Consider the following 13,851-nt stretch of genomic DNA (forward strand, 5'->3'; position numbering starts at 1 on the left):
GACTTTTGTACACGTTATTAATTTGGACAATGCATGCTCACCTCTGGTAAACCAGGCATTACAAACGGACAGGTCGCTATTATTAACTTTTCAGTCTGCTATACACCTTGCTAATGATCGGATATGACACTTGGTGATGCGTCGGTGGATGGACTGGTGAGAGTACTTAACTTCTTTTAATTGTAGGTAGTATTAGCTAAAGTAAATATAGATTACGGAGGTTAACTAAGGCTCAACAGGTTGATTAATTGTATAATATGCAAAATTGCATTAGAAGAATATATTTTACTATTTAGCTAAAATTTATATTGTCATCTAATGGGTGTTTATCAGCTCGAATCATATTTCACTGTATATAAATATTATTTATCATATTCCATATTTAAACCTTTTCTAACATTTTTCAATAAATCATAATGTTATATCATATTGTAAAGAGACTTGATAATTATGAAAGGAACGAAGCGATAATTAGCTAATAACACATAACTTATTTTCCTAAAATAAACAAGTGAAAATTTAAAACGAACTTAAGTCTGGTGAATTCAATCCCAAATAATCATAGTACCTTTAACACAAGTTCTAGTGAATAAAGTTCTCAATAAACTTTCAGGTGTGCCTGTAGTGGCCTGTATTTTCAAATGTACTAAACTAACAATGGTCTGCAGTATGATATGCAAACATATTTTTGATGATAATAATATAATAGTAGATGTCCTTTTCGATAACTCTATAATTCCAAATTACTGTCTCTTTCCAAGAATATTTTGGAACATATTGTATTTTGAGCGAAGAATGATTTGAATTAAATAACTAGACGCAAGCCAAATACAAAATATAGGATTGATTCTGCTCTAGTGTTATAGCTAGAATGACTTAGATTTCTATTAATCAAGATTATATAGCCCTCAGTTTGGCATAGGTCACAATCAGCATTTCCTAGAAATATTCGGGCTACTTAATAGAATCATCGATTCTAGTTGATTCTGATGGCATAATAAACTCTTCAAATAAGACAAGATCTGTTATTGAAAATATAATAAAGGATGTGATAAACATAACGTACAACAGGACCATTTATATCAGAAAAATATACAATTTACTCAGATTAAGATAAAGATCCTAATATTTATCCTACACTGAGAGAAACATAAAGAATGTTGTTTACAAATTGTGAGTAGTCGGCTACAGCAGAAGTTTGATACTGCATAAGGTTAAGGACATAAAACAATCATTGATAGCATAACATGAATTAAAAAAGCTAACAAATAATGCAATAAATTAAATATATATAACGCCTCCCGTCACAAAGAAAAAATGATCTATGCAACAACGCTTTCATTTAATTACCAGTCAAATATACATGCGAATAAAGTTACGAAGTTTTATCAAATGAAAATAAATATTCACGAGACAATGTATTACTTCTCAGTACGTGAAAGTTCATCTGCTACTGAAATGTTTCTCCGCTTGACTTGTGTAAGTCAATATTGTTGTCATGCAACATCAAACTCTGCCTTAATAATCACAACACAATAATCGAACAGGAAACTGAAATTTAAAGTGATGAAAAGCCCATATCAGAGCCAAGCATTCCTACTCGAATGAGGACCCCGAGTGGTTGAGTGAGCTAAACTTTTATCTCACCTCTGTCTGCGTGGGTTCGAGTCTCAGGATCGGCCAATTTGGATACGTGAGAGAACTTGCCAGTAGCTTCTAGCGGGTCGGTGGTTCTTTCTGTGGTTTTCTCTATTTCTTCCCACACCATATATACTTACCGCCAAATACAGCCTACCTTGTGCTGAACAATGGCGTTAAACCCTATAAAAACAACAACAGGCTTCTCGAATGTGAAATAATTTCTCTCGTGATTTTATCATTTTAGCAAAACAGCACAATGGATGCTCTACACCATTGTTCTCATCCTGAATCAATACTGCACGGACCACAACATCACTTACATCAAAACATATTTGAAATCAGAGTCTGACATTTGGAGGTAAATTAATTGGTGCACTCTTATGTATGTCCTTTAACTTGACAAAACCATCCTGACATTTTTCAAACCAAAGACACTTTGTTTTCGTACTCGATAAATTTGTCAGGACTTCAGCGGTTACGGAAAACGTTGAACAAAACTTCTTATAATATCCAGCCACACCCAAAACTCGCATAGATTGCTTTCTGCGGATTGGTACAGGGAATTCAGAGATAGAAAACTCACTATTACTTAAATAAATTGTCAACTATGCATCATGAGTCTCTCAAAGAATTTCTGGATGATCACCAAGTGATCTTTTCAGGTGTCTTGTAAATGATGACATCACCAATATAAGCACTATATTATCTAGATGAGACCTAATAGTGTGCATTAAATGTCGGAAAGAACACGGCGAACCTTTCACCCAAATGGCATCACTTTGTATTTATAAAGTTCATCTAGAGCTGCGAATGCCGAATTTTTTTTTCGCCTTTTCCAAGAGTGGAGATTGCCAGATTCGATTCCAAATGTCACACTTGGTGACCTTTTAGGCATTTCCTACCTTGTTAACGCAGGCATAGAGTCTTGGAGATGGATATTAATCTGTTTTAGTCAGATGGATCTATCTTCTATAGTCTGTGCACACGTTGAAAGTATTGTCTGGTTTGGACACAATAATACCCGGTTATTTCCATTAGCCTTTACTTGGTTCTATAAAATCATTCTCCAACAAATACTGAATTTCTTTTTTTCAAGCATTTGTTGTAGGGAATTCATTATGTACGGATGCTGTTTCGCATGTATTGAATCTAGAATTTCAACGTCATACCAGATTTTATTTGTTCATTGATGCTGTTCTTTTATTGCTAGACAATGACTTAGCTGGAGGTTATAAGGTCCTTGATTTCTATCTTGCTTTGGCTGTTACCAAAGCTAAGGCAGAACGATTGCTCAAGACCGAATCTGATCACGACACTATTTATTGTGTTGAGTGATATATTGATAAGGCTTTTGATAAGGTCACTTTTACCTCTTTTCCCTATCAATCTAAATGTATTGACCATTTTGATCTTCTTGTAGCTATCCTTTCTCTTTTTTACTAATAAGAGTGACAAATGAAAATCACTTGTCTTTAAACAGACAAAATTCCTGAGATATCCTGTTTGTTTTAGCTGGTTATTAGTGAACTGATTTAGAAAAGGAAACAACTGGCTATTTGCCGAACAACGGCGTCATTGTGAGAAAATGGAGACAAGCTTAATTACCCATTAGTAACGAGTGGCCAGTAAGATTTAAAATTTTTATTCGAATGATGTATGGACAGGAAAGTATTAGTATAGCTCCTGAAACTCAGTGTGACTGGTAATGTGGGAGTCAATGAGACTGACCACAAGTTCTTAAATCATTCTTTTTTGGCCAGGAATTAATTGCGATGTTTTGAAATATTTTAGATCCTGTTGTGTCTGTCAATTAACCTGTTTTCTTTCTTATGAACTATGTTTTGGACACTCTTCCCATAGATCATTTTAATCGTTAAAAGAAAAACTTCTTTTAACAAAGAATTTCGACATTAATATTTTAGACTATGACTTTGATTGTGAAGTGGCAACAACTAATCTTCAATCTACTCACTTAAAAATGCAATTAAGGCAGGTAAAACTACAAACTTAATAAGTTTTCAATACTGATAAAGCTCTGCGTCTCTTGAAAATTCTTCAAAATCCTCTTTAGTTAAGTGTGTATGGTTCTTAATTAGTTAAGGAACGCAATTTATGTTATCGATACTCCATTGAGTCAGAAACAGATATAACTTCGTCATTAACCATGTAAACATATTTAAGGAGCATGTTGATAGGTCTGTAAATCATTCAGTAAATTAAATTACACTTCACCCATACAATAAAGATATAAATGATGCCTGATGCTACTGACGTTGGTTCAAGCAGTCTTTAATTTCATAAATAGTTAAGAATCAACAAAATAAACTTGAACATCTACAGCTACAAAACATATGCGAGTTGAATCAGCTAATATGTGAATATGATCACTTGCTCTCAGATGTGAAACAGATGTCTAAATTAAGTAACAATTTGTATTAAAGCTTTTTATGTCGTTTTAGTTTTTACTATTCCTGAAAGACAGTGCTTCTGGAAATCTTGAGGATGCACACATTATCGTCAAAATGTTTTGGTTGCGTTTCTGGTACTTAGGTAAGAGACCAACACGATCTACCATTATCATACTAAAGGGTTCATCAAAGGCAAGATGCAGATGAGCCTTAATTATATTCTGATTGATTTTTCCTACCATTTGATAAGTGTGACAAGATTTACACTATTCATAAACATACTTTACTTTTGGGTCACGAAGACGATTCACGATGTTGTGATAATACTTATTAAGCAATAAATGAACAGCAAAATTGTTTTTATTGGTTAGACAAGGAATTTCCTGTCTCTATGACTTATGTTCACAATTTGATAGCTCAGTAGCCACTTGTCACAAATTGGTACCGAAATTGGTCTCCATTTTCTCATATTGATCTAAGTTTTAACAAACTAACATTTATTAGTGTGGCTTCAGTTTCGCTAATATTCCACAGAAAATTCAAAATATACACATCTGCACTTGTGTGGAAAGTGGGGATTTACATGCACGTGTCAGCTTTCAGTCTCTTAATCTGTGCTGAATTTTCATTTATTCCATTTCCCGCAGCACATCTAATTGTTTATGTTATCTATATTTCTGTTTATTTTTGTCTCTGTCTTTCTTCATATTCATCTGCCTCTATTTTCTCTTTCTCTGTTTCTCTCTCTCTCTTTCTTGTTGCGGAAAAGCAATTATCTTTGTTTATTCTCTTTCTCTCATCGTTTTGATTTCTGTAACTAAATTCGCCCCTCTGTCTCTCTCTTTATAGTATTTTCTAATTGCCTTTGCAGTTTTTTCTTTCTTCCTCTTTCCTAATTGCTTCTTGATTTGGTCTTCTCTCTTTTATCTTTTTAAATTTCAATACTTAACTCCAGTTCCTTCTTGTACTTTTGCTTCAGTCCCATAACTTGCAAGTTATATCCAGGTGTAATCTTACTAATTAAAGCCAAACCAATTGTATCCAAAATATTTTCTACCAATTATTGAACGAATATATTTTATATATCTCGTTTAATTAAAGAAGACTTTGACTCATAAAGATCATATTGTCTAGTACGTTGGAGCTATTCATATCTTTCAAGGACTCTAACTGTTCCTGGTTAGGATTTAAAATAAAGTTGTAGATAGAATAACTCATTTTTCAAGTAAATAAGATTTTGGAGTCTTCCACCTGACCTAGGTATTAATTAGCATTTTCTAAACATGCTATGTCTACTTTTATTCTAGAACATTCCGTGGACAGGATCTAGACTGTAAATAAGACAAGATCTGTTATTAAAATTATAGCAAACCATGTGATAAACGTCACTTACATCAGGTCATTATATTTGAGAAAACTAATGTCTTTGATTCAGATGATGATAATGACCCTAATAATTATCCTACGCTTAGAAAATTATAAACAATGTTGCTTATAAAGTGTCACTGGTCAGGTACAATTTCATTCTGAACATGATTAGGTCAAAATAAAATTATCCATAGCGTTTTATAAAAAAAAATCTAAGAAACAATGCAAATTAAAGATGCATACCATCTTAACCATACTAACGCCTTAACCATTATAATAACAAGCCTACAATAACCCATCTCCGTGGTTTCCAATCAAAATGTACAATCTCCAGGTTAAACTCGCCCATTAGAAGACAAATCAATGCAATCGCACAAATCATCTTGCATTACAGCACACATTCATTTTGCCCACGAAAACAGAAAACATATGGCAGGCTTTTTAAGTTAGTCTTTCGGAATTAATGCTTTATACTTCGACATTATGTTTCACCAGGTGTTATTACAAATCAGCGTTATATGACAAGTAAGGGATTATCACTAGCAATGGACACGGTTTTGATTTGAATGATCGAAATGCGTAGAAAGCAAGAGATAAGGATTGTTATGACAACATTAGCAAACGATATAATGAAAAAAAAGGAAAATCTTGTTTTAAACCACAGCCACCATTGTTAAAACAAAATTACCATAAGACTTTCCTTAGATCACTGGCTTGAGACAATCTGACACTATCCTATATTACCATATACAGAATTGACGATTCTTGATTAGCGAAAATGGGGCTATGTATTCTATTGCAATGAAGAGGCTAATGAACGAAAACTCCGGGTTACCTAAGCCTGAATGTTCTCTTTATGAAATCCGTTCATATGATGACAGTAAGGAACTAAATTGGAATTATACAGTTCAAATGATTACGGCTGGATATTAATAGAAATGTAAATTTTTACATAATCAAACACGCATTAAACATAACTTTATTATGAAGTATTTCAGACTGTATTTACTTTTTGAGTGATTACGTAATATTTATATATCAATAAATACCCAACCATGATCATTTCATGATATGCACACAAATGCACTTCAAACAAATTACACTTCTTATTGGTAAAACTATCACACAAGCAGACAATGTCTACTACAGGAATAATTAAGTTCCAACGATTATGCGTTCTTGGGACTTAACACAACGTTCATATATGGGTATAATGAATACACGACGCCTGCAAAAACCATTCTCGTTTTTGTCCAAAACCTATTACATGGACAAGTGCTTCCTTGTTACATGTCAAAATCACAGTCGTTAATTTTTCCTAACTGAGGTTGGTTGCAACTAATCAGCTGAAAATGTAATTGGGGTGGATAAAGCGGTAAACTTTACTTCCTCGTTTACGAAACAATCATTGAGTTACTCGTGGTGTAGAACACGCTAGGGCTTTTGTATGTAGTAATGCCTTGAAAATAAGACTCTAGTTGATAGAAACACATTAGAATGGTCCCAACAGTTTAATTCTATGTTACCCTTAACAAAAGTATATTTCAGTGCATACATGGTTTGTGCACGCCGTTTTCATGCATATACGCATCGAAAAGTGAAACAAAATCATTATATTTGTTGGTGTCACTGGTCACCTCCAACATTCCATCGGCAAGATCCGCAACATTATCACCGCGGTCAGAATCGATTCCATATAAGTAATACTACTTACAACCTTAAACTCAAAAGCCAAGGTTGATTCATAACCTTCGGATTTGATGTTGATTGGATCTCCGGTGACTAATGATGTTGATATAGCACGTGTGTAAAATGCGTCAGCACCCTTTTCCTCGATACATGATATTAGTGGTACGAGATGCAGATCAGCTTGACGCTTATTATTTATCTCAATCGACACCGGAAATCATTAGTTCTGGGTATGATAAACATATATTATCCAAACTCACGGACGTTTCAGATGTTAAGTTTAGGTCTATCGAAACCATTTTGAAAGGCTTGAACACAAGCTATTTGATGCAGTTATATATGCCATTTTCAGTGTTTTCAATCAAGTTCTTTGCAACAACATCGTAGCATAACGACATCTTCATTGTCCAAGTTGGAGGATGGCAATGTTCGATTTCAACCAGGATCAACATCAATAACAATATTGTTGATACACTCAGTCAAATACTTTTGTTGGTAAACATTCTAAGATCAACATCATCGATGCGACTGGCTGAATAACTATTACTGTATTTATGTGATGATTTTAAGAGAATTTCAGTGTAAAATCAACAGGTGTTTGTAGACTTCTTGAATCATAAAGTGCAAGAACGCTTTAACAGCAAGATAATCACATTTTGGCCCTTCCAACCACGTTTGCGATGATGTGGTTGAATGCAGTTATGGTATACGGCTTTATAGGTCTCGGGTTAAAAGATCAGCAACATCATATGCAAGTCCATACGAGTCGAACTATAATAAATGGTTACGTGCCACCAATGAGTGCAATGCCTGTTGTCAAATCTAGGTTACAACGCCAGTTTCATGTGTCTGGCTAAGACAAATACTAAGCAAACATCTGTGTAAATTGTTAATATATGAGTGAGAATAATAGCGCCAGAAAATCACAGTGAGACTCGATGAAGTTTTGTATAATGCTGCACAGATCCATGGTCAAATGAACTGCTAACGCCTACAGCTACGGCTTCTGCATGTACAAAATCACCTTGGTTCAGCTGTAATCAAGTTTAAATTGCAGTATCGAATATATCTTTGATAAACATCATAGCTGGCCGGAAGAGTTTGCCTTATCACCACTGTGTCTGGTTAGCCTAATAATCATAGTGGCAATGTCAACCTTGAAAATAATTGGTTCGATTTCCCTGCCGTCCATAGAATAATGTACGTGGTTGAGCAACTCATAATACCACTGTTAACAAACCCAGTTGCGAAGGGGTAATAGATACCAGGTGCATCGTCTTGCACACGTTTTCCCCCAATCTACACTAAGGCCTAACACGGAAAGAAAACTAAGTGTGTTGCACTTTTAAAGCTATTTTTATGATTGTAGATTCTCGCTGGCTACAAAATATACTGACATTCCCCATTGTTTGGATCGATCAATACAGGCGCATTTATATTAAACGCCGAATCTCATGTATCTGCGCACTGAGCCATGATGAAATTACACGTTATTGATTTTGTCTAACAACTTTAAAAAATGCACCATTTCTCAATGCCTGAATTTCAAGTATCCATTCGCACAAAAGCTGTTGAGCGGCTACATTTGCAATTGCCGAATTGTTTGCTAATATTTTAGTTGAAAATACAGTCTTTACATATTGTGGATGAGAGCTTTCCTTTGAATTTGATGCGAAAATAAGCCCCACTGCGGAGAACGTTTTGTGTCTTAGATTTTAATATCAGATTCTGAAGGTACTATCAGTCTCCAAAGCTATGTCAATATCGATTAGTTGTGGTGAATTATACCTTATTTAAATTCCCCTTAACCTTCGATTGTATAAGATAATTAAGTTATTTGTTGAATTTCACAAAAACGTTCTGGTTTTGCTTATCTCTTGCTTACATTGCGATAATTAAATCGTAACCGTATATCGTCATTGATCATGAGGTATCCTGAATGGGATATTTCGTCATGATAAAATTAGATCCTATTGATACTAATATTTGTTGTTTTCATAAAACAAGTAACAATTATGATACCCTTGGTATTTGGTGACTTATTTCAGGTCACGAATTATAATAATGATTTGGATGATGACTATTCCTTATTGTAAAGTTAGGTTAGGTTTTAAGAGCCTGCAAACTCTGTTTCTTACTTTTATGGGTTGTTTAGTATAACATAAACGATTCCTGAAAAATATCTTATAACTTTAAATGTATAATATTTGAATGCTTGCATATCATAGGTTGGTGTTATGTGCTCGTTATTTGTTAAACATGCTTTCTATTTCATTTTAAATAACAACATAAGACAGATTAGTTATGTATCGGCAAATTTAACGGCATTTGTTTTGACTAGCTACCAAACAAAACGCTAGCATACAACGTCTATTTCATTTTTGGAATATTTAAGTGTTAGGAAACAGGTCTTAAAACTATGTTACAAAAACGAACAACATCCAACAAGTTTTATTTAAATAAAGATTAATTTAGTACCCTAAACTACAAAGTGAAAGCAATAAGACGTTGAAGACTACTGAAATTTATTAGGAAAATTCTATATTTAATGACTTGTGGTTCGATGTTTAGGATTATTTGGGATTTAATTCACAATACTATAAGTGTATCGTACATGCTAACTCTGTAAGTTAGAGACATACATTATTTGATCATTTTGTTAAACTTGTTGGTTTCTCTTATTCTGTATAAGACCTAGATTCGTACAACCATATGTTAGGTACTTGTAGTTTGGTCACATGCCACATGTACCGGTGATGTACTTACATTTCACAGGCAATATTATTATGGTAATATAAACCCATTTCATCACTCTAGAAAGCGACAAATAAGATTGTTTCTCATTACAGCCTAACTTTCATATTATAATTCACTTTCAATGATTTGCTTGTTTGTATATCTTAGTCATCTATCTATCTGTATCTCTCTCTCTTTCTCTCTCCCTCTGGCAATTACATACAAAAATAATCCAAATGAAATCACAAAATTAATAATAAGTTGTAATTACATCCACAAAATAAAAATCACGATACTTGTTACAAGAAGCAAAAGAAATCAATTGCACTTCACTGGATACGAAACATATGGTTTATGTTTACTTCAGGGTGCTTGATCAGAGGGATATACTACTGTTACTTTTTGTGTTGGCAGGTAGTGAAGTTGGGCATATTGATAGCAACACTTTGCTCGGGACTGATTAACGTGTCTGTTCCTAAACCTTGTAATATCAAAAGACCGACTCACTTTCGATCATTTAGATATTGCCATTTTTACAATTATTGAACCAGTCGTGCGCAAATGGCATCACAAAGCTACTCCTTATCTGGTATTGGTTTACTGTTTAACGGTATGGATAACTATCACACCTAAGTGATGACCAATTAGCGCATAGGTTGCAAAGAAGCAAATGTAATACAGAATTTTGTATTAGAAATAAAGGTAGGTCTTACATATTGAATATACATACAATTGTATACTTGATCTAGCTAATAAAATATTAATTCTCTTAGGTGCATATTTGTTCAATTTCTTGCACTGATTTTTCTGTATAAATATATTAAAATGAGTAGGATATAACTTCGTATATCAAGTTCGTGATTTTATGATGCAATCTGTGTCACTGTTTAAGAATTTAATTTAATTAAATATATACTTCCAGGAGAATGAATTAATCTTTTTGCCCATAAGGATTAAAACACACCGTGATTGCAGCACTTCGACTGTGTCTTGTAATAATTGTACTATAATTATTTGAGTTTCTGTAAGTATGCATTTTCATGTCAATATCCTAGAAAGGTAACATTCGAGATATAAAATATATAAAACTTCTATGTTGTATGAAAAGAATATAAAAAAGCTTGTCTATAACTGCACGCATGTGATTGAAGAAAGATATTCAGGTGTATCGTAGAGGCCACACCTTAAAGGATTATTAATAATGTTGTATAATACTTCATTTATGTATACATCAGCCATGTTTGCTCTTGTGAGTTGTATGCTTTTATATGTATCTACTTTTATTTTCGTGTACATATGCAGATATATACGTATGCATATATGGTTGCGAGCATGTGTTTGGAACGTGAATATACAAATACAACTTTAAGTCTACATATGCATGTATGACTTTGTGTGACAATGTTCACATGCTTAAGAAAGAATAGATAGTTAGAATTGTTAATTGTTTATACATGCGATAGAGTTGTTCAGCTATGTAACAAACGTGCCACCATAAGTTTGCATTACTGGTGTGTGTGTTTTTCTTGCCTTTTTGGAAAAATATACCTTTGACCAAATATATTAGAGGGCCCAGTAAATCATTGACAACTTTTCATAAAATACATTTTGTCAGACAAGTTGCATTGAAAGTCTAAAGCGAGTAAAATGATCAGAACATCTGCAAGAGAGAGAAATAGATGGTAGACTGTCCATATATATATATATATATATATATATATATATATATATATATATATATATATATTGGTTCTCTTGTTCGTACAAATATCATTTCTATTTCTACTCCTAGGATAAATCATAAAATAACGCATGCAATGGTTCTCTTTTAATTATCTCATAATAAAGATTTGTCAATACATGATAATCTCCGTATATATGGTAAACTGATAATCTACTTGAATAACTTCTCCATGTTTGAATCACTTGCCGACGATGAGGTAAGCGACGCAACTACATTCTCCGTCATCGCATTCCAAGGCGAAAGGAGCAAGACAATGATCTGGACCACAGTCGCTCGTGCGGGAGCATGCTGAATAGAGAATAAATTACACAGTTCATTGATAATTAAGTCGACAATTACTTAAATATGCCATAGCGTATCAAACATGCATGAGCACAAACATTTATTGATTTTTCTATGCATAAGGTTCTTCTACAACGTCATGTGTATTTTTATGTTTTTGTCTTTATCTATCTATTCCTTGTTGATAATTGTCGGTAGGTCTGCAACCAATGCATATGTACACGTTCGAACATAGGTTAGTAGGTACATAGTAGGCACACATTTAGTGAGAGACAGAGAGAGAGAGATTGAATCCCAAATATAATTAATAATACATCAATGGAACATTAAATCAAAATTACTATGCCTAAAGTTCTTTAGATCTGCGAATGTATTCTACATTAAAATAATACCAAAACGGGTTTTGCAGTGTTTGTCGTAATGTCGACATTTTGTTACATCTCATCGATATGCGTGTACAAAATTTGAAACATAAATAATGGAAGACCATGGCATTATGAACTTTCTAAAATATATATAATTGTTTGAGAAGAAGTGTCTTTAAACCGCAACATATCCAACCCACTTTTTCTCTGATAATTAATAACCGTCTTCTCCTCCAAACCCCTTTTTAACGATTGAATAGCTTTCTTGGCTCTTGTGCACAAAACATGTTGCCATTGCATTCCACGGTTTCAAATGTATTTAAGCTGGGGGGGGGGGGCCTTCACATTTTGAAGTTTAAATGCCTAACGGTCGAGGAGTGAAACTGTGCAAAAAATTGCTCAAGCAATAACACAACGACAGGTAGGAGCGCTTGGTGGAGGAGCATGAAAGCAGAACGAGTGATTTAGCATGTATTGGAACTGGCTGAATACTCACGTTATCCATTCTAGCCATACGTTGAAAATAGATTGCCGTATCGAGATGTGTAACGATAAAGTTGATAAGGACTTACCTTTACGCAAACGCAGTCGATGTACACATGTGCAATTGCCTTTTACGCATTTGCCCCTTAATCCGTCAAGGCAGCCCTTATTGCATTGCTCGTCAGAATCGCAGGCTTCTGCATATATGACGAAGGCTGCCACTGAAAATTATAAAACAGCATTGTTCTTATCCACTTCCCAATACGACATACACTATCATTATAGCAACTGTCAAACTTAATAAGAGATGAGATGGAAAATCGGACATATGTGAAATACCCATCACGTGTACATGAAACGTTATGCCATTGTTTGCACACAAAACAAAACGAAAGATTTAAATTATAATTAACATAAACCTTCAATTTTTTTATTATCATCTCCATTGTTCATATATGAGAAATAAATACGTTGGAAGAATTGTAAGAGAAAATATATTGATTAAGGTGATTTAAGAGAAATAATGTAAACTTTGCAAAATTGGGAGGACTGTTTATATTTATCGTACGCCCTTCACATCAGGCATGCTAGCGAAAGTTACAATTATTCGTATCTGCCACTAAATGTTCTCTAAGTGGTAATATTTTGTTCAAACCGCTCACTTACCAACGAGGGTAGCAAGAAGTATGGTTTTCATTTTCTTCAAAGTCCTGACCACTTTCAGACACAGAAGAAATTTCGTCAGATTCTTGCTGTGATATGATAAGAAATGCATGGAGCACCTTTTTATAAGGAGAGCATAATCAACCATTTGTCCTTTCCCAACCTCATACGTGGCGGCCACAGCATGATCGTGATCCAAAGTCACGCTTTAATTTGTACAAATTTGTCCTCTGTTTACATATTTACTCCAATATTATTGTTATGACGTGATCTACAATGTTCTTGTTCAACCATTCATCTGTCTCTACTATTTTCGTCTGCATACAATTTGTTATGGTTAGATTGTTTGTGCTTTATAAGTCGTATTCTCTTATTGTTTTGTAATATTAGCAAATTTAAACTGAATTTTCCTGAACTTATTTTGAATATGTTTTCTTTTCCTAATTCTGTAGATTAACGAATTGGCTTCGCG

At 33.8% G+C, this 13,851-nt stretch overlaps 1 protein-coding gene across 1 annotated transcript; it reads right to left on the reverse strand.

Moving 5' to 3' along the window:
* Nucleotides 1-11,655: 11,655 nt before the first annotated feature.
* On the reverse strand, nucleotides 11,656-13,548 carry LOC149773212 (uncharacterized). Its single transcript, XM_089946656.1, has 3 exons — nucleotides 13,383-13,548; nucleotides 12,806-12,937; nucleotides 11,656-11,874 (listed from the first exon to the last, which is right to left on the reverse strand). The coding sequence occupies exons 1-3, from the start codon at nucleotides 13,525-13,527 to the stop codon at nucleotides 11,765-11,767; spliced, it is 387 nt and encodes a 128-aa protein (XP_089802782.1). The 5' UTR covers nucleotides 13,528-13,548; the 3' UTR covers nucleotides 11,656-11,764.
* Nucleotides 13,549-13,851: the final 303 nt, after the last annotated feature.

Source organism: Sinohyriopsis cumingii, unplaced genomic scaffold, assembly GCF_028554795.1.
Source record: "Sinohyriopsis cumingii isolate HCF-2022 unplaced genomic scaffold, ASM2855479v2 utg000813l, whole genome shotgun sequence".
NCBI lineage: Eukaryota > Metazoa > Mollusca > Bivalvia > Unionida > Unionidae > Sinohyriopsis > Sinohyriopsis cumingii.

Excerpts from the sequence above, each read along its gene's own strand:
- LOC149773212 (XM_089946656.1), bottom strand. The coding sequence starts at position 13,527 with ATGGTTGATTATGCTCTCCTTATAAAAAGGTGCTCCATGCATTTCTTA. Across the intron at positions 12,938-13,382 it reads ACTTCTTGCTACCCTCGTTG|TGGCAGCCTTCGTCATATAT; the intron begins GTAAGTGAGCGG and ends TATAATTTTCAG. Across the intron at positions 11,875-12,805 it reads TCGACTGCGTTTGCGTAAAG|CATGCTCCCGCACGAGCGAC; the intron begins GTAAGTCCTTAT and ends TTCTCTATTCAG.